The sequence below is a fragment of the Protopterus annectens genome, chromosome 3.part1 (assembly GCF_019279795.1).
Source record: "Protopterus annectens isolate FY-2018-M chromosome 3.part1, PAN1.0, whole genome shotgun sequence".
Classification (NCBI taxonomy): Eukaryota; Metazoa; Chordata; order Ceratodontiformes; family Protopteridae; genus Protopterus; species Protopterus annectens.
In genome coordinates this window covers 1,519,991,279-1,520,013,151 of record NC_056732.1, presented here as the reverse complement: position 1 = coordinate 1,520,013,151, position 21,873 = coordinate 1,519,991,279, and the positions used below count along the sequence as shown (strand labels likewise).

The window sequence follows — 21,873 nt, the reverse complement described above, 5'->3', positions numbered from 1 at the left end:
ATGGCATCAGCATGAGCATAAAAAATAAAAATAAAACAATATCGGGATTTAAAGGGGCCACTTGGGAATTCAGGGCATCCTATCATTTGAGCTCAAAAGTGGTAAATACCAAATAATTCAGTACGATTGAGAGATATGAATAAGTAGGAAAAAAAATGAAGCCCTTCAGTTTTTGTCCTCTGTGTTTGCATGGAGTTTGGCATCGTGCACCAATGACCACTGATGCTGAACAGCTCTTCAGTGGTGCAGTTATGTCTGTACAATGCTGCTTAAACATGCTGCAATAAGGTAACACACAGAAATGTAGAATAAATAATTATTTTCTGCATTATGAATACATATTTAAAACTATTATTTACACCTGAATTTGAACCCTATATCATCTGGCTACAAAAGAAATCTGTTGATACATTTACACCTCCTGCCACAGAATCAGCTAAGCAGCAGGTATGTTTCTTACACTCAGTACTATCCACACTGCTGACTGCTATGCATCTCTGTTTAATGTGTTTGCACAAAGGTAAGGAAACCAATAGAACTCTTGTAGTTTTATCAGTGAAACACAGGCCCACATTTGCTCACCACTTTACCCACAAACAGGGAAAGCAATACTAATGTGTATCTCACATGTGCAAACACTTTTCATCTGTCCTGCAAACATGCTGCTCAGCAGTGTGCTATGGAAAGTGCACATTAGCACGTATTACTTATGTTTACTGCCCATTTAGTCTTCATTCCATGAAAGTACATGTAAAAGCACAAACAAAGGGAAGGCACTTTTTTAAGGAACGAATACATATTTATACTGTAGCCATTTGTTACCTGCACTCATGCACTTGAAACTTGGTCTCTCAGTACACGTTCATAAATATATCAACTACACTACAGATATATCAACTACACTACATAAATAAATAAAAAAATATTTCTTAGATACCATGGACATCTTTTTACTGACAATACACACTCAGATTTTCCAATAGTTGTAGTAATGTGGATAGCTAATTTGCAAAGATGTCTTTATAAGTTATACCCACACATTGGAAACACAACAAAAAATGCTACACTTTGCACAGTCATCAATCAGGTAACATGCAGATCTTTAATATCTTGACATTTGTACATGGCTAGCTATCCATTTCAGACAGGCATCCCAGCATCTTTTCTTAAACATCCAATGATGATGTCATCCACTATAAATTGTCCTGCAGCCTTGTAAAAATCAGACTTGTACCATGGAGCTTGCATTAAGTACTGAGTTTTCTAGGCTGTGTAACTATTTAGGAAGGGGTGTGTGTGTGCCTGTCTAGTTAGAAGAGCATAACTGTGTATCCTGGAGTTATCACTATAATCTCATGGAGTACCAATATTTTGACATTTGTACATGCCTACAAATCAATTTCACTCAGGCATCCCAGCATCTTTTCTTAAACTTCCAATGATGATATCATCCACTATAAATTGTCCTGCAGCCTTGTAAAACTCAGACTTGTGCCATGGTCCTTGCTTTAAGTACTAAGTTCTCTAGTCTGTGTACTTAGGTAGGGATTCTAATCTCATTGCAGTCAGTTGGTGTGTGTGTGTGTGTGTGTGTGTGTGTGTGTGTGTGTGTGTGTGTGTGTGTGTGTGTGTGTGTGTGTGTGTGTGTGTGTGTGTGTGTGTGTGTGTGTGTGTGTGTGTGTGTGTGTGTGTGTGCATTTGTGTGTCTGTCTAGTCAGAAGAACATAACTGTGTATCCTGCAGTCATCAATACAATCCAATGGATTACCCATACCTTGATGGCTGTACATGCCTACACATCCATTACAATCAGGCTATCCAACATATTTTCAAAAACATCCATTGATGATGTCATCTACTACCAATTTTCCTGCAGCCCTGTAAAAGTCAGACTTGTGCCATGGCATTTGCATTAAGTACTGAATTCTCTAGTCTGTGTACTTAGATGGGTAGGGGTTCTGTTCTCACTGCTGTCAACTGGTGTGTGTTAGTTCACTTGGTTGACATTGGACAGAGCATTTTACAACAGCATGTGAGACACTGCCATTACTGTCTTCCCTTCACCATGCACTGTTAATGTCATCACTTATAAAGTGTTGTCTGAGATTCTTCAAATCAGACTTGTGCTGTGGTGCTTGTGTTAAATACTGAGGTGTCTAGTCAGTGTACTTAGATAGGTAGGGGTTCTGTTCTCACGGCAGTCAACTGCTGTGTATGTGTGTGTTTCTTCACTTGGTTGATATTAGAGATAGCATTTTATACCAGCATGTGGGATACTGCTATTACCATTTTCCTGTCACCAGACTCTGCTGATGTAATCATCTATATCTGTATCTCAAGCATGTTCTGTTAATGTCACAAGCTAGGTTAAGATCCATAAAGTGAGTGACTCTTGTACCATTATATTTGTGGATGTGCAACATTTCCATTAGGGCAGGGTCAGAGAATGCCCTGTAGGCCAGGTACAGGTCACCTCTTAGCAGCCTATATAGTACAGTGATAGGGTTTTCAGTCTATCCACATATGTTAGGGCATGGTTTGGAGGCCCTATATTTTCTTGGTGAGAAACCCCTGTGATCTCTTCAGTTGCTGCAGGTGTCTGTTGAGGTATATGCAAAAGGGAGTATTGTACTCTATTAGTCTTCTGATGAGGGCCAAGTACAATGGTGTTATACATTCTCAGACCTGGATACAATGCCCTTACTTATGAGGTGTATAACATAGAAGACTTTGCTTACCACTGTGGAAAGTTGGCGGTCAAATTTTCCAGGTCTCACACCACTGGGGTTGATCTTGGAGGGGTGTTGTCATCACTGTAATTAGTGGGGAATTCCATTTTGCCAAAAACATTAATAATGGCACTTTTTTGCATTTAGTTTTATACAGTGGCTTTGGCACCAATCAGTTAGCTTCTCCTGTAATATGTTAACACTGTTGGGGAGAATTCAATGATTGCACCCAATTTGCAATCATCAGCAAACTTGGTAAGGCAAAGGTCATGTACTATAGCCTGGACTTCCAAGAAACAGATTCCAAACAGTAAAGGGCCCAGCACAGATCCTTGTGGTATGCCACTGGTGATGACTCTACTGGTAGAGGTTGAGTCACCAACATTGACACTATGTGTTGTGTTGGTCAGCCAATTGGCCACACATCTAGTGACATAAGGGTTGGTCCCCAAATAGGAGAATTTCTCAATGATACCTGAGTGAGGGATTGTGTCTTAAGCCTTGGCCAGGTCAAGATAAGCAGTATACACTGTCTTACCTTTATCCATGTCTTTGGAGTCTTTTTCAAAGTAGTCTATTAGGTTTAATAAGTATGATTTGCTCTTAATGAAGGGTCTAGTGCTTGAATGTCACCTATGTCCTATTCAATAAGGTCTATGATGATTCTTTCCATGGCCTTGTAGATGAGACTGGTTAGTATTATGGGTCTGTGGTTCCCAGGGTCAGGTGATGGACCCCCTTTGCGCAATGGGATTACTGTTATTGTTTTCCACTCTGCTGGAACAAAACCAATTCTCAGGCCATGGTTAAAGAGGATGCTAAGTGGGTCTGCTAGGTCCTGTTTTAGATTGCTTAGTAAGCAACCTGGTATGTTACCTGTTACCATTAAGGCCATGTTGTTAGTCTTGGAGGGTGCAGTTATGACCTGATCTCTAGAGATACTGGGCAGTGGACTGTTTCCAGGTATGCTTTGGGGTATAGTCTGTGGGGCCAGGGAGGTGAAGTTTGTGTAAATTCCGTCAGTTAGCAGGTTGACTCCTAGCATTAAGCAGCAGAACCTCGAGTTTGCCTTCAGTGGATTTTGTTATGTCGGAATGTTTGTTGTTTTGACATTGCCTAAAAAGGCACTATTTGGGAGGTAAGCAGCTTTGCCAGTATGCGAAAGCCTGGAGAACATAGGTGCAGACCATCTCTGGCAAAACAGCGTGGCCTATAGACCATGAAATCCCAGGCTAAGAGATACTAGATCCCCTGGACTGACACCAGAAACTAAGCCAATTGTTGAAGTTGTTCATTTTTTGTTTGTATTGTGGTATCATCCTAGGTGAAGGTAGAATTATGCTTAGGGCTAGGATCATACCTGCATGGGACACATAACCTGAGAGTTCAAGTCATGTGTCACTTCATATAGTCCAGAGGTGTAAGTCTCAAGTACTTTGCCACAACATGAACTATGACAGAGTCATAACAGTACTTGTTGTTGAGTGACATGAGTGACATGGTATGATTAACTTGTATGTATATTGCTGGCATATTAGGACATGTGTTGTTGTAGTGGAGCAGATCAACCATTAACACAGTTTACATTCTACCATCACAGTGATAATTGTAGTATAGCATAGGTGTGCAAGTGTCTACATACCATCATTAAATGCTCTGTGACACACATCAATATAAATTTATATTGATTACATGGTCACATAAGTCTTGTCTCATACACATGTTGTTATGCTGTGATATACACAATAATGCATCACATGTTTTGATACAATTGCAATTTTGTAGAATTAATTGTATGTGCAGTTATGTTACTATAACCAAGGATTATTGAGGGGGTCAGCAGCACCATTTTGTGACTATTAGCATTCGTGTTAGGAAATGTCAAGAAACAAATATCAAATAAATAAATAAATAAATAAAAATGTCCTGCATTAGCCACAAACAACTGATCTATAATGTGTCCTAATATGGCAGCAGGCTGCTGAAACACAGCTTGCCCATGAAGCACATATAGGCATATGTTGTGCAACTGATGTAAGTACATGACATCGTTACAGTTGTACTCTGTGTGCATAATACCAGTGTGTGGAATGTGATGAATGACCATGGTTATATTTGTAGGTATTTTCACAAATCATTTACTCCAATACATTTAAAATGTTAAGTGGAATACACAACTAAGCAAATATGTGCATGCAGATGCCACCAGACATAAGCAAATGGAGGAAATAGACAATCCTCTAGCTGTTTGTCTCACGTCACCCCCATCGCCATTGTCCATCAGCCAAAGTATGCATGCAAACATTATGAAGTTTCTATGCTAAGGACTGCAGCATGTCTTTGTGCTCTGTACTGCTAACATGCGTGAATGGGCGTACCTTCGTTGAAGGTTGTGTGTCAGGGCTGGCAAATCAGCACGTAAAAATCTACTGCCAATCATTAGCGGACTGGAGTTCCGCTGTGGCAACCCCTAACTGGAAAAAGCCAAAAGACACAACAACAACAACAACAACTGCTAATTACACAGAATCGATGGGCCATGACAACATCACAGATTGCCTGTAGCATTACTCAAAACATGAACTTACCAGACACGGTTGGAACCATACTTCAACACAGCCTCCAGACGGAATATTTTCCCATAGAAAGGTGTACATCAACATGCATCTATCTGATTGGGGGGGGGGGCATCACCTGATGCATCCATGTATAGGCACATCCTGACTCTCCTCATCTGTGAGGTAGACTAACATGTCATTGTGGACCTTTTCTAAATGGACATTGGTAATATCCCATCTGTGTGCAAAAGACGTGTGATTTGTTCAGGCTATATCCATGCCTGTTACATCTGTTGGTTGTTCTCAAGAAGGTCAGCAAGGCATGAATGATGACAACACTATCATGCTGCGGAACTTGACCAGGCCAAAGCATTTCACACAAATCCACACTGCGTTATTACTGCGATACTGTCACAAGTAGCCATAAACACCTATATCACCAAGTGGGTAGACCACTGTATCACATATGTGACATATAAATATGTTGAAGTGTGTGAAGTGAACTATATCTAGAGTCCAACATACCTCTCAACTGTACAGGGTTTCACAGAATGTCCAGATTTTTGCCTCATATTTTTGGTGTGTTCTCCCTAAAATCTGTCCCTTTCTGGCAAATAGCTGAGAATTTAAGTTATTAAATAATGACAAACATTTAAGACTCCATATCCTTCAGAAAATTCATGATAATGCAAAACCTATTATTCCATCAACTTACTAAGTTTGTAAGGGCAATATTTAAAATCTGTCCCTATTTGTCCCCCCCCCATCATTTTAGGCTTCGTCCAAATTGTTTTTATCTAAGAGGTTGAGAGGTATGGAGTCCAGTGATTAGGGCTGTACTTCAGTGTTGTGTGCTGTGTCCTTTCCTGTTCATTAGTTACTCATTGGTGTCAGGAATGACACACACATCCTTTGCCCAAATATACACACATCCTTTGCCAAAATATCTTTCTGGAGGAATGCAAATTGTAGACAATCACTGAATCCAAGTATGATATTAGTATACTACAGACAGCATCCGACACACAAAGGACTGCTGCCAGAGCCATGAAGACATATGAGGTGAAACAAAATCATGGGGGATTTGTTATGCTATAAAAGTAAATGCACAACCTAATGACAATGTAGAGAGCATGTCCCTATGAGATGACCAAGTAGTATATGACATCCCTGATATATGTCTTCTCCATTGTTCATGCCAGGGTGCTTATATCACAATGAATCTTCTCCACCTTTATGTCACCTTGTGTGACAATCACATCGTATACATTCACTGTGCAGTCCGTACTGTATCATGTTGATATGTGACTATTCATGCTACAACTGTTTTCACTGGCATGCCCTCATCTGCTGTACATTACCATGTTTCACCTGTTCTCTTTCCTGTGTTCATCCTACAATTCATCTGTGTGTCCCTATTCAATGCACACACTTCCCCTGACTGGTTATTTATAATGCAGTCTATGTACCCTTATGGATAATTTACACAACTTTTAAGACAAACTGCACTACTAAATTATCATCATAGTGCCAAATAGGTATTCAAAAAGCAAGGCAAACTAATTCATTGGATTCTGTTGACCAGGAAAGTACACTGCACAATGAAATAAAAATAACCCAGGAAATGTTACTTGCATTCATCTAACACAATGAAATCTCAGGGATTTTGCTTTGCCCCCATATATGACAGGTTTTCTATAACTGCTTAAGGGTGAAATTCAGATTTTTATCTTAAGTAAAAACACCCTGAAATTATGTGAAGTTTCACTTGAAAGGGACTGACACTTTATTTGATATGTCAGATCATGTCTATGAAGGATACCACAGCAGTAGGAAAGATTTAACTTAAAATTTTCTGTCTATAGTAAAATAAATAATTACTTTTATAAGTTTCTTGGGGGGGGGAGCTGTACTGATAGTATCAGCATCTCTACAGAAAGTTCTGGAAGTACTCTTTTGACTGGGTAGCATTTTCTTGTTGATATTTAATTCAGTGACACACACACACACTCATCAACTGCGCCAGTCAGGGAATGTATTTCACAAGTCTGTACTTCCTATTGTTAACTGACTTTATCTGTAAATCTAAAAATTGCAAAAAAAAAAAATAGCTATTCAAAAGGAGAATACTAAGCACTGAAACTTGCTGTTATTGTTTTAAAGCATTTTTTGCATGGAGTCAAGGATCCCTATACCCCCATCCCTGTTATTTATATATATATATATATATATATATATATATATATATATATATATATATGTATACTAACTGTGAGACCTCTGTACCCTGGAATAAATGGACTACTTTACAGTGTGTCAGACTCTCTTTTAATGCACAATCTTCTGCTTTCATACATTCCACCTCACTGTTGTGAGACTCATTTATACAAATAGTTACCTTACTAAACTTTGTAATACACTTGGCATTGATAACATCTAACACACAAAAGTAGAGTGAGAAAGCCTGCCAATATCCTTTATTATGAGCTATTAGCTGCTTTGTTACATAATATTTGATATGTACAAGTCATCTAAAATCATTGGTTAAATTGCATTTTTGCACATAATGTTTTTGGTTAACAGCTGTCAACAAAATGAATGATATTACAATAGCATAAGTAAACTGCTAATCTAGTAATGAGCAGTTCTGTTGGCAACAGGGTGTTCATGCACACTTCCAGAGAAAATGGCTTTTGGAAGGAAATCCAGATGCTGGTGGCTTCTTCCCCCTGGAGTGAAAATGCTGTCTTCTGTAATAGAAATGAAAAAAAAAAATAAGGAAATGTTTAATTATACCCCTACTGGAGAGAGAAATTCAATGACCTGATTGTCAGGGATGGGGGTTTGAAGAACATCCTATAGAAGCAGGACAGTGCATTTATCTGGTTTTGTAGTGTATCTGTATCCCATGGTTGTTTGGTAGACTAGGTTTATGGGGAAGCGTGGAAAAGAAAAAAGAAAGAAAAACCTACCTAGGAGACTCCAAGGGATGCAAAATGACTTTTAATGTAAAAATCTCTTAGAGATGAAAACCAGCTTTCTTATACTGAACACCCTTCTTTCTTCACACCACCAGACCACTAAGATCCAGCAAAAAAAAAAAAAATCACTTACAGGTCACTAAAGCCAATAACTCTGCTGGAGAAGCAATATTCTCTTTCACCATAGCCAAATTATGGAACTCCCTCCCACCTACAATTACCTCTGTACCATCATGCACTCACTTCAAAACTTTACTAAAAGCGCACCTAAGAACATGCTGGCTATGCCCTTGCAACTCCACCTCTAATATCACCCCATCCACCCACTACCTTTCTTTCCACCCCACTAACTACCTTGATTATAGCAAGCTCGGTGCTCATAAGCCTAACTACTTATTATACAGCAGGAATTTCTTATTGAAACAATTGTTAATGTCTGTTATGTACTTCACAGATGATAAAGATTCTAGTTGTCTACTGATGTACTATGTTCTTCACTTGTAACTATGTTTGTAATTTTTAATTGCTATGTGGATCAAATTGTTAATTGCTATGTACATCCAATGTAACTACTGTCTGTATATTTTAACTGTGGAGCTTTTCTCCCCGGCCCTCCGCTGAAAATGGACCTATGTCCAGACAGACACTCCCGATCAACAAATGTATATAAATAAATAAATAAAATTGTAAGTTATGTAATTTATGACTGATCACACTGGTTATCAAAGCATTTATTTTGTATTTATTTCACTAGAAATACTCATAATTTCAAAAGCTTCAGCAAAACCTGAGCAGCACTAAGATTAAACTTAAATCTGGCACAGGATGGATGACACTGCATAAAAACGTTACTTACCTTAGGTGAAATCGATCTCTAGGTTGCATGAAGTCTGGGGTGTGTGTGTGTGTGTGTGTGTGTGTGTGTGTGTGTGTGTGTGTGTGTGTGTGTGTGTGTGTGTGTGTGTGTGTGTTTGAGACTGTGATCACAAATATTTCTTTGTAAATGTCTTATTTTCCTCCTAGGACAATTGACTCTCTTTATGAAGAGCTGATCAGTGAGGGACTGATAAAGGCACCTGAGAATGTTCAACTGTCAGACTATATTGGTGAGTAAAAAGGCTGAAATGTCACAATTTTGGTAGCAGTCCACTAAATAAAGTGAAGGACATATTGAGTAGAAGAAATATCTTCTAGAAGGATGTTTAAGGTTAAAGTTAGCATATGCAAAGAGGAAATGTGTATGACAGTTTGAACTGTAAACCAGGGCAGCCACGGTGATGCAGCGGTTAGTGTTGTCACCTCACAGCAAGTGGTTCTCCGGTTCAATTCTTGGCTGGGATGCCTTCTGTGCAGAATCTGCATGTCCTCCCTGTGGTTGCGTGGGTTTCCTCCGTCCGGGTGCTCTGGTTTCCTCCCACATACCAAAGACAATTATCCCTAGGTGTGAGTGTGTGTGCTTTCTATGGAAGGTTGGGTGCTGGGGTGGCAACTCAACACCGTAAAACTCCTCTGCCAATCATGAGCGGACAAATGATCCTCTGTGGCGACCCCTAACCAGGAAAAGCCAAAAGAAGAGGAGGTCTGAACTGTAAACCACAAGAAAATCCTGCCTGTGTGCAAAGTACAGAGCCAAAATGTAGCCGCATGCTTAAGTAAGGCACATTACAGTTAAAGACAATTTAAATGAAAACATTAGTTAGAAAAAAATACTTTTTAAAATCAATGTCATCAAATGTTAAACATATAATTCAGCACACATTGGTATAAACACTTTAGCTGATAAACTATTTAGAGTCACTACAACAGTAAATTATTTAAATTAAAATGTCTCCAGATGCACTAGACCTAGCCTTAAGTGCTGATAATATTGATGAAGATGTGATGCAGACAGGGTTATTTGGTATAATGGTTAAGCTCTTTACCTCCTATGCACAAGGTTTGATCCTGACCTCTGGCCAAAGCCTGTATGGAGTTGGCATGTTCTCCCTGTGTCTCTGTGGGGTTCCTCCCATCTCCCAAAAACATGCTGAGTGTTTTCATCTCAAATTCACCCAAGAATGGAGTTGTGAGCATCAATACACACTTTAGATGGTGCCCTATATGGGGAAGAGTTGTATAGACCAACTGCTTTGGGCATCTGTTGTGGTGCACAGTAACCTCAAGACAGGAAAATGCAAATCACAGACCATGTGCCATGGCAGGGTTAGCCACTCAATGGTGTAAAAATGTGGTTCTAGGAGATCTGGTTGTGTTGACTAATGTCACTAAATTTGCATAGGTATTTTCTGGTAAAAAGTGGGCTGAGGACATGGCCTATTCCAATCTATGCCAGGGACCCATGATGATGGTATATGTGCCCCCATTTCCTAGTGTGCCTGCCATAAAGCCCAGCAGACCTGGACCAATAATCTACTGACCAACCAGTGTCCAGTTGCACATCTTGGGTTACCTGGTATAGCTCTGTTGAGTGAAAGTTGGACAAAAACCCAATCAACCTGCCAAAAATTAAGTTAGAATTGCTACATTCATAGGTTCACAGACAGGATGGAGCTTAGAAGTGGATGACAAGATGGTAAGAAGGAGGATGGACAACCTATGCATCCAGGAGACAAAATGGAAAGGCAGTGCAGCAAAGCCACTTTACTTGAGATCCAGAGTCTACTACTCTGAAGGATGACAGGCTAGAAATGGTGTGGGAATTGTGGTGAGGTAGAGGCGTCAGAAGACAGTGAGGAATGTCATCAGGATTAGTGACATTCTCATGTCAGTCAGACTCCAGTGTAATACTAGGGCAGTATTCATAATCTCAGCCTATGCCTCACAGAGGGTTGTGATAGTGAGGAAAAGAGTGCATTTGGATAGCAGGTACAGCACCACCTAGGTAAAGCAGGACAATGTAAATCGATGTTGATAATGTGTGACCTGAATACAGACAGAGCAGGATATGAGGACTGCCTGGGACCATGTGGGTGGAGCAACAGGAATAAAGAAGGAGAGGCCATTCCAGACTTCTTTCTGGCAAATGGCTTGATGGTGGTGAACTCATGGTTCAGCAAGATGGACTCTCACAAGATCACATACAAGAATGGCCAACATGCAACTCAGGTAGAATACCTCCTAGTAAAGAAAGAGCACTGGGGTAGAAACAACAATTGCAAAATCATCCCCAGTGAAATGTCTGGCCCACAGTATAAACCACTGGTTCATAGGTTCATAGTTCATTACTAGGCTGACTACCATTAGGACCCTTGCAATCCTAGCCACTCACCCTAGATGATTTGGGTTTCCAGAATCATAGGTGTCTATATGGAGGTGCATGATAGTAGGGAGGTAACTAACGATTTTGGGTTGGGGTCAGTTAGGATAATACTTTTCTTATTAATGGCCTCTGCCCATAAGGGGATTTGGAGGCCAGGCCAAGGGTAAATGTATGATTTACCATCCAATTGTCAAGGTTCTGATTGACTAGGGTCATGGATGAACTCTGTTTTACATTGACGGGAAGCCTATTCCATAGTGCGGAGATCCTTTGTGACACTCATTTTCTCTCCAGTACATTCTTTTTATGTCACAAGCAAAGTTCAGATCCCTGGATCTAGTGTTTCTGGTGCTGTTTATTTTGCACATGTGCAATAGATCCATCATTGCTGCGTCTTATAAAGCCCTGTAAGCCAGTCAAAGATCCTCTCACAGAAGCCTGTGGGAGACTGAATACAGAGACAGAGACTTTAGGTGGTCAGTTTAGGACATTCATACCCTGAATTACCTGGATGAGAAACTTTTGTGGGCATTCCAACTGCTGCAAGTGTCTGGTTAGATACATACCAAAGGGGCATTGTATTCAATGATAGGTCTGATAAGGACTGAGTAGACTGGTACTATAACATCCTTGGACCTGGATGTCATACCCTTACCTATAAGATTGATGACATAAAATGATTTGCTTATTATCTTAGCTATGTGCTGGTAAAAGGCCAGATTACTTTCTGCATATGTTCCTAAATCCCTTACGACTGGGTTGATTCTTAGGGGTGTTTTATCAATGGAGTAATTAATTTGGGTTGACAGTTTCCCAAAAAGCAGTATAATGCATTTTTGACATTGAATTTTAGGCCATGGCTTTAGCACTTGCCATTTATCTGTGTTAAACTACATGCAAGATGGTGTTTTCGAGGGAATCTATAATAGCTCCCAGTTTACAGTCATCTGTGAACTTGGACAACCAGAGCCTTGAACATTAACCTTGACTTCCAAGAAGTAGATGCCAAAGAGCAACATACCCCAAATGGCTCCCTGTGGAACTCCACAGGTGACTGATCTCTTAATGTTGATGCTGTCACTGATTTTGACTTCTTGGGTCTTGCCTGTAAGCCAGCCAGCAATCAGGTGAGTTATGCAAAGATTTACACCTAGCTCAGAGAGCTTGTCAACAATGCCTGAGTGCTGTATTGTATTGTCTACCTTAAGCAGGTCAAGATACACAGTATGCACTGTTTTACCATCATCCATTGCCTTGATGACCCTCTCAAAGATGTCTACCAGGTTAAGTAGGCATGACTTTCCCTTAACAAAGCCAAACTGGGATGGGTCCAGTGTCTTTAAGTTACCAATGTCCTTGTTTATCATTTCCATGATAATTTGTTCCATGGCTTGTTAGACTGATTGATAGATCTTTCATTCCTTGGGTGAGTTGATGGTCTGCCCTTGTGGAGGGGAATGACTGTTGCTGTCCTCCATTCACTTGGCACATAGCCTGTTTTAAGGCTGCAATTGAAGAGTGCCTCGAGTGGTCCTGGTAGGTCATGTTTTAAACTGTTCGGGAGGCAACCGGGGATGTTGTCAGGACCCATGGAGACAGTGTTCTTGGCTTTAGTGAGTGCTGTCAGCACCTGGCTCCTGCTGATATCTGCGAGGAGTATGTTGGAAGGGAGTTCACCTGGCAGAGCTGAAGGGTGGGGATGTAGTTTGAGCTGACTATATCAGCCAGTAGATTTGCTATGTCACCCTGAACTGTGAAGGTGGTACCATTCACAATTATTTCAGTACACTGCTGTGTGTTACCTCTTAGGGTCTGGACATTGTTGGAGAAGGCCTTGTGATATTCTTTAGTAGAAATGCTATCTTGAGCTCGTAGATGGCCTTGTTGGACTTAATTTGACCTCTTAGTTTCTTATTTAGTTGTATAAGAAGGCACTTGTCTTTAAGGGAGTTGTGTTTCTGATTTTGACCATGAGTTTCCTTCTTTTATTATATATACCATGTTTAGGTGAATTGTCTACCACTGGAGTTTATTTTTGGTTTATTTCTGGAAGGTACAGCAGCCACTGTGCAGCCATTCATATGTTTGTACAGGGACTCTGAGAATAATTCTGCACAGGTAGCTATGGTCTCAAAATTAGGGGGGATGTTGAATTCTGACAAGTTGCCATTTAATAGGATGTAGTTTGACTTTGAATAGTTTCTAACTATTCCAAACTAGAACTAGATCTTAACTGTTACTGGTTTCCACAGTCAGCTGCAGGTGTGGTCAGAGAATGGTCTAAGGTCAACAGAGATCAAACTGAAGACCTGGACGTTGACTGTAGAGAAAGTATAACAGTTCAAGGAATTACTCAGGGCTCTAGCACCTCAAGAGGATGAGGAAATAAGTGGAGTTTAAGAAGAATAACAGTTCCTCAGAACAGCATGTGTGAAGATTACATAACAGATATGCAGCCTAGCCAGCTATGGAAATAAGGGACATAAGGAAAATGGAGGATGGAATGCAGAAGTCCAGGAAGTCATCAAAAGAAAGGAATGCAGGAAAAAATTGGAATATACAAAAGATGGACTAGGCTAGGAAGGAACACTGGTTGGCTAACAAGGAGGCAGTGAAAGGAGTTGCAATAGTGAAGATCAAGGCATCAGAGCACTCTATCAGCTTCTGGAAAATGACTTAGTAGATGGCACAAAGAAACTCTATCAGTTTACAAGGCAAAGATGGAAAGATAAAGAAGATAGTTAGACACCCTTCATGAGGGATGCCAGCAAGAGCCTGATTACCAGTCCACAGGGCATCAAAGGCAGATGCAAGGAGTACTTCCTGCAGCTTCTGAATGAAGAAAACTTCACAGAAGCTGTATTGCCCTAATACAGTCTACAGTGAAAGAAAAGGAGGAGCCCACCATAGAAGAAGTAAGAGCAGCACTAAGGAAAATGAAGTCAGGGAAAGCAGCAGGCCCAGATGAGGTCACAGCAGATATAGTAAAGACGTTACGTGAGATGGGGAGAAAAGGCTGCTGAAGGTACTCAGCAGTATGGAAGGAAAAGTGTATCCCAGATGACTGGATAATAAGCATACAAGTGCCAATGTTCAAGAACAAAGGGGACATTCACAACTGTGAACAGTACAGAGACATCAAACTCCTGTCACACTGCATGAAATTACTGTAAAGGATGACTGATACATGTATATGCAGAGTAGTTGATGAGCAGTTCAAATTAGGTCAGGATACTGTACAAATGACCCAATGTTTGCAGTGAGACAGATAGTTTAGAAGATGCTAATGATGAGGAAAGAGTCCTACTGGGAATTCTTGGAGAAAGCATATGACTAGGTCCCAAGAAAGCTGATTTGGGCAGTACTATGATGGTTTGAAGTCCCAGAAATACTGATAGAATTAGTACAAGCTATGTACAAGGACCCAATGACTCAAGTACAAACAGTGTTCTGTCTCACAGAAGGGTTTGCAGTGGGAGTGGGTGTGCATCAGGGATCAGCTCTGTGCCCACTGCGGTTCATACTGGTGATGGATTACATTAGGAAAACAGGTCAGAGGGGACAGATCAACAAATCTGTGGTATGCAGATGATGTGGAATTACAGGCAGATTCTGAGCAAGACCTTCAACAAAGGATAGGGGAATGAAATACAAACCTGAAGGCACATGGGATGAAACTGATTATGGATAAGACAGCTGTAATGGCAGCAAATAGGGGAATCAGAAGAAGCTAAAAATTTAGATAAAAGAGAATATAGTGGAACAGGCTAACAGCTTCAAGTATATAGGAGGGGGGGGCTTGAGGAGACGGGAAGACTGAATGAAGAGATCAAAGCTAGAATCAGAGGGGCTGTAGCCAAATGGCACAGAGTCAGGGGTAGTGTGTGACAGAAGAATGCCAAATAATCTGAAATGGAAGGTGCACAAAACAGTGGTGAGACCAGTACTACTGTATGGTACAGAAACCTGGGCAGTAAAGGCAGACCAGTTGAAGAAGCTAGAGGTGATGGAGATGAAGTGCCTGAGACAAGTGATAGGGTGCACACTGTGAGACAGACGAAGAAATGAGAACAACAGCGTGGAAGCCAAAGTAGCTCCATTTGCAGAAAAGGTCAAGGAGAACAGATTACTTGTGAAAAAAAGCAGGAGACAATCTGGTGAAGAAGATTAGGGAAAGACTGGAAGAAGGCAAAAGAAACAGAAACAAGGGCACCCAGCAAATAAGTTGATGGACTATTTGAGAAAAAACCTGCTGCAGTCAGGCATGAGTATTGAAGATGATAGGAGCGTGGCACTGAATAAAGAGAGATGGCAACAGTTGACAAGGCACCCCAACCTCAAGTAGAAAATGAGAAAAAAGGGGGTTGATGATGATGAAGATGATGACTGACAGATGGTGTAAAAAGTGTGCTAGGGCTAACATTCATAAACAAAACTGTCTTTTTTTAAGTATATGGACACATCAGGTATCACAAGCTATAGTACTGGTGTAGGCAATAGTTTGAAAATTGAAGGTGTCTGTCTCTCTCTGTATCTCTCATCTTCACAGAAAATACATTTCAAAATGATTATATTTTGTTTTGCTGCTAATTAGAACTAAGAACAGATTTTAATAGGCTTACTTGTTTCATATTGAATTCTGACGTTAATGCCTCTGATGCCATGAAATATAGAGATTATAATAAAAAATCATTGCATCCCATTGTGGCACACATCTTTTATTTATACATTTGTTAATATATTGAGACCCACTAAGCACAACGGCTTGTTTTCTAGAAAAACCCGATCACTTATGTATTACTGTCTCTTTTCACAGTACCCATAATTCTTTAGTATGTCATCACTGCCTGGTGTTTTCCCACTCGCCATCCTTTCCCTTGCATTTGTATTTCCTCCCTTTTGATCTTTTATACGAGTTGTTTTGTGTTTCTTTACATGTAGTTTATTTAGGTCTGGGAATTTCCAATTATCTCTTCATCATCTCCATTTACTTCTTCTTCTCCCTACTTGCATAGCTCTTCATGGAATTCCTTGAAACCTTCTAATATTTTATCTAACATTACCTCAGATATTATATATATATATATATATATATATATATATATATATATATATATATAATCTGCCTCTCTTTATTTTGTAAATACCTGTCTCTACATCTTGTTGTCTTAATGATATAGCAAAAGCTTTGGTAGTTCTTGAGTTGGTGCTAAAATACAACTTTTCTACCACATTTCTTTTGCCTATATACTCCGGTATTACTATGTATGAATTATTTGTCTGATTTCTCTTTTTCTCTCCCTTTCTTTATTCCCTTGCATCATCCTCCTTTTCTTTGTCTGTATTTTCATCAATTCTGCCTTTAGGGCTGTATTTTTCACCTTAATTCACCCGTCTTACTCCTTCACTTGCTTTTGTATTCTCTCTTTTACTCTTGTCTTAGGTTCAGCCCATGACCTTGCTATATCATCTCATCCTTTAATTATGTCTGTTATTTACATTAGCCATTTGTCTTTTGATCTAATAAATGTCCTTAGAATCTCCAGTGTATTTCTAATCTCTTCTCTTGCTGTAACTTTGCTTGTATGTTTACCATTGCAAGGTATGAAAGTATTATTTGGCTTAGTTGTTAAGTCTATCAAGTGTTTATGTTCAGGAGTAGCATATCTATCCAACCCAGCCAGCTGTCATATCTCTGTGAGCAGAAAGTGAAATAGTCTCCTTTCCTGTGATCTTTTCCCATCTTCCAGGTGTCTATCATTCCCATTCAGCTTAGGAATTATTTTAGAAATTACCCTTCCCTTAGTACCTCTGTCTACTTATCTTTGACAATTACAACATTCTAGTCACCCAGCCATATGGTTTGACCTTGAAACTGTTAGTATATTTCTCATAGCTTTTATTGTTTTGCCTGTGGAATATATACTGCTGCTATTGTGATCCTCTCTCTTTCTGCTTTTCCCTTTATCCCTCCCAACCATCCTTGCCTGTCTTCAAGTTTTCCCATGTATCTTCAGAAGCCATGTACATTTCCTTACACCTTTTGTTTCCCCGTGCTGAACTAGCTTATAAACTATTTCCCACACCACTTAATTTTTAATTATCTTGATTTGACAGCTACATTTTCTGTAGTGCTGTAATCTGTACTTGTATTTTTCGAATGCGTCCCAATATTCTTTCACTTTTATTTTCCCTGTAACCCATTCCCACTATTACTTGCCATTGCCACATTCTACTTTATGTTTTCTCTGCCTTTCCACTTTCATTCCAATCCTGACCTTTTGAAATCTTTTTATTGTTCTTTGCTTTCTTTTCTGCTTTTCCTCCTGGTTTGGACATCTAGACAATGCTCCCTCCACAATTGTCCCCCCTAAATTATATACATATTTACAAAAATAACCTCTGAGTTCAGAATATTATTTTCTCTGTGTGGTTCACCCCATGCACTCACCTCACTGGCTGCCATTACCATGGCAGTGCACTAATTTAACTCTGGGCTCTTTCCACTTGGTCTGCTTTTTATTCTTGATGCCTCTATGGGTCATGTTTTCCTTTTCCATCGTACTTGTGCCTCTTCTCACTTTCCATTCTGTTGAGTGCAAGTTTATCTTTCTCAAGTCTCTTCTGTCTGCCTTCCTGTCTTTTGTTGCTCTATTTTTACTATCATTGGTTTTCTCTGCCCTTGATCTGTCTTTTAATACTTAATTATTTTTTTCTCATTTCCCTTTATGTTTGCTAAGTGTTCCATATCCTGATCTATGATGTCACTTCCTTTCATTACCCTCTTCATATTATCTCGTATGTCCACATCTCTCTTTACCTTTCATTCTACTCTTTGTAATTTTTATCCCCTTCTCCTACCCTGTTTGCTTCCTCCTTTATTCTGTCTTTTGACCTTTCTAATTTTACTTTTTACTTAGTAATTTCCCTTCCAGAATTTATTTTCTGTAGTTGTTAAGTTAGTCTTGATCCCCCCTTATGTAGAAACATGGGGCATGTCCACTACCTTAACAACCTCTGTCATCTCTTGTTCTGCATAGGTCCAACACATACTTTCCAAAGTCATTCTTTTAATTGATGTTTAAATATGGGATTTGATTTGTTTATATATCTTTTTGTGTTAGATCAATTTTTCATGCTTATTTTACAGTCTAGTATATGGTCCACAAAATCTCTCTTACTTCCTTAGTCTTATTAAGCATAGTTCTCACCTATTTGTTTACCTCACTTCTGCATTCCTCCTCTTTCCCGCAGTCTACTCTTTTTAGTCATTCATTTTCTGTACCCACTCCATCTTTCTTCTTCCCCTGCTTTACCGCTCATCTTATTTGACCAGATGTCTGTGTGTTGCCAATTCTTCTGTTTTGTTTTTTGCTCAGTTCTGGCTTAAAATAACTTAACACTGTACAATCTATTTAACCTACAACAGTTAGATGTAAACATATGGAACAGTTCTAAATGATGTATTTTCTAACTAGCATAAGCAACAAATCTTTTCCCTTAACGTTTGTAACATTTTTCTTGCTCTCCTTAAAGAGTCACTTCCTCTCTGTTCGCTTCAAGGCCTCCCTTAATCATTGTTTTCTTTACTACTGTTTCCCTCTCTGACCATTATTATTTTCCTCGGGCAGCTATGTTTCAAAGCGTAACATTACTCATGATCAAACCATAAGAAAGATCAAGGGGCACATCTTGTGTTTATCATTTAATTCATTTTTTGAACTAATACTTAAGCAGATCTATCACCTCACTTTTAGCCAGATTCCTTCTTTTATTCATAGACTAAAACATGCCCCTTGTTACACTCCTTATTTCCCCAATCTTGTCATCATCATTATCAACCCCTTTTCCCTTCTCTACATGGGGTCAGGGTGTAGTGCCAGCTGCCATCATCTCTCTCAATTCAGTGCCACTCTCCTACCTTCTCCAACAGTCATACTTGAGTGATATAAGTCTTCCTGAGCATAATCCATCTCTTTGCTGGATGCCCTCATTTTTTTGCTGTCTTCCTGTCTGTCCCAAAACTTTTTCATCAGACTGTTGTTTGCTTTTCTGCACATGTGCCCAAACTACCATAATATGTTCTTTTTTACTTTCTCTGCAATTAATACCATTTTGGCTTCTTCTGGTGTCCTTATTTCTTCATCTGTCCCATAGTGACATCCTACTACCTCAGACACTTCATCTTTATCACCCCTACTTTCCTCAACTGCTTGCCTTTAAGGCCCAGTATTTGTAAAATACAGTAGGAATTGTTGCACAACTGTCCTGTATACCTTACTTTTCAGCTTCTTTGGCGTTCTTCTTTCATACACTACTCCTGACACTCAGTGCCATTTGGCTACAGCCCCTCTAATTCAGGCTTTAACTTCTTCATTCAGACTTCCCTTTTCTTCAATCACCCCTCCCAAATACTTAAAGCTGTTAACCTGTTCTACTGTTTTCTCCTTTCTTTCTCAGTTATCAGCTTCTTCTCATTTCCTCATTTGCTGCATTACAACTGTTTTATCTGTACTCAGTTTCATCCCATTTTCATTGTCTTGTAACATATAGCTATCCGCTACAAATCTCTTTCTCACGCCTGGCAGTTATTTTTTCAGGTATTGCATCAATCAGTCATGCTGTAGGAAACAGGAAGTGGAGTATCTGTTATCTATTGTTTAATTCACTTTTTGAACTAACTTTTATTCAGGTATATCACCTCACTGTAGGTCTACTCAGTATTAAGCTATTTCTTTATTTTATTTAGGGCCTGGGACATAACCCCTGTTACACTTCTTATTTCCAAGACAAAAAGAAAAAACTGCAACAAACCATGTTCAGGTTCAGGTACAACCAAAGGAATAATATGAACAAAAGGAACATTCAAACCTTTAATAAAACAAGGCAAAGCTTTCGGGTTTACCCTTCTTCAGTGCATATAAAACCATTCTCAACTGACATATTTAAAACTAAAAAATATGTGACACAGCCAACAAATCAATTTCAGACAATTCAACCAAACATTTAAGATTAATTACTACATCTAATTAATGTAGCATCATTTGTTTATTATGGAACACTAGTTTCTGACTTACGGTATTATTCAAAACAGGAAATACATCTGCATTTAGTCTTAAAATCCATGCTAGTTCTATATTTTCTAATCTATTATTTGCATCACCACCTCTACTATTTTTTGTAAAATTTTAATAACCCTAAACATAAAGCAATGATTTATACCTTTTTCTAATACATGCTTAGCCAAAGCATTGTTTTCTACACTTCTCTTTATCTCTTTAGGCAAGGGTATGTACCCTTCCTTAAATTAACTTTATTTTTACCCTCATATAAATCTTTACAGCATAATCTTCTTTTAAGATTCTTTTCGTTCCTGTATACAAAGATAGGTCATTCACTAATTATCTGTTTTATTTCTGGCACAGTTAACAGAATATTCCAGTTTTTTCCTAATTATTCTTTCTACATCTCTAGCTCTATTATTAAAAGTCAATACCTATCTTAACTTATACTTCTGTCTTCCTATTATATTCAAGGTTGGTACATTCCCTCCCTCAGAACTAAAAGACGGAGCCATATTAACTTGCCTATTATCTAAAATTTCATTCATAATTTCATATACCATACTTGTCTCATATCCCTGATCAGTAAATTCCATTGCTATTTCTTCCAGCTGTTCTTTGCTTTTTACATCATCGGTGTTCAACCTATTTGCTCTTATAAACTGACTTTTTACAAATATTTATATGAGGGTAAAAATGAAGTTAATTTAACGAAGGGTACATACCCTTGCCTAAAATCAGAATGGTTTTATATGCACTGAAGAAGGGGAAACCCAAAAGCTTTGCCTTGTTTTATTAAAAGTTTGAACGTTCCTATTGTTCAAGTTATTCCTTTGGTTGTACCTGAACTCGAACATGGTTTGTTGCAGTTTTTTCTATTGGTCTTGGAAATAAGAAGTGTAACAGGGGTTATGCTATGCGGTTATGTTACATTTCTTATTTCCTCAGTCTATTAACCTGTTGCTATCTACCACATATCCTTCTAGTGTTTACATTCCTTCCCTCTTTGTCTTTGTTTCTATTGACTGGTCATCCCACCTATTTAGAATGCTCCACCCTTCTTAACAACTAACTGTGTTTGTTAATTTCATCCTCCTTCTTCTATCCTCTTCCAAGTTCTTCTCTTATTTGCATTTGTCAGTACCTCTTTAAGTCCCCATCCTTTGTTGCGTTCCACGCGGCATTCAATTTTTTTTTTTCAGTTTAACATTGTACCATGCAATAGCTAAAAATTATGTTAATAAAACCATATCAAAATCTAAACTGTATAACATAGACAAAGGA

General features: G+C 39.0%; 1 protein-coding gene across 1 annotated transcript in view; it reads left to right on the top strand.

Moving 5' to 3' along the window:
- The window catches only part of IQCA1L (IQ motif containing with AAA domain 1 like), a 1,829,164-nt gene that overhangs the window by 1,129,184 nt on the left and 678,107 nt on the right, over positions 1-21,873 (top strand). Inside the window, exon 13 of the mRNA XM_044067599.1 lies at positions 9,292-9,374. Coding sequence (XP_043923534.1) covers positions 9,292-9,374 — 83 coding nt within the window. The remainder of the gene's footprint in view (positions 1-9,291; positions 9,375-21,873) is intronic.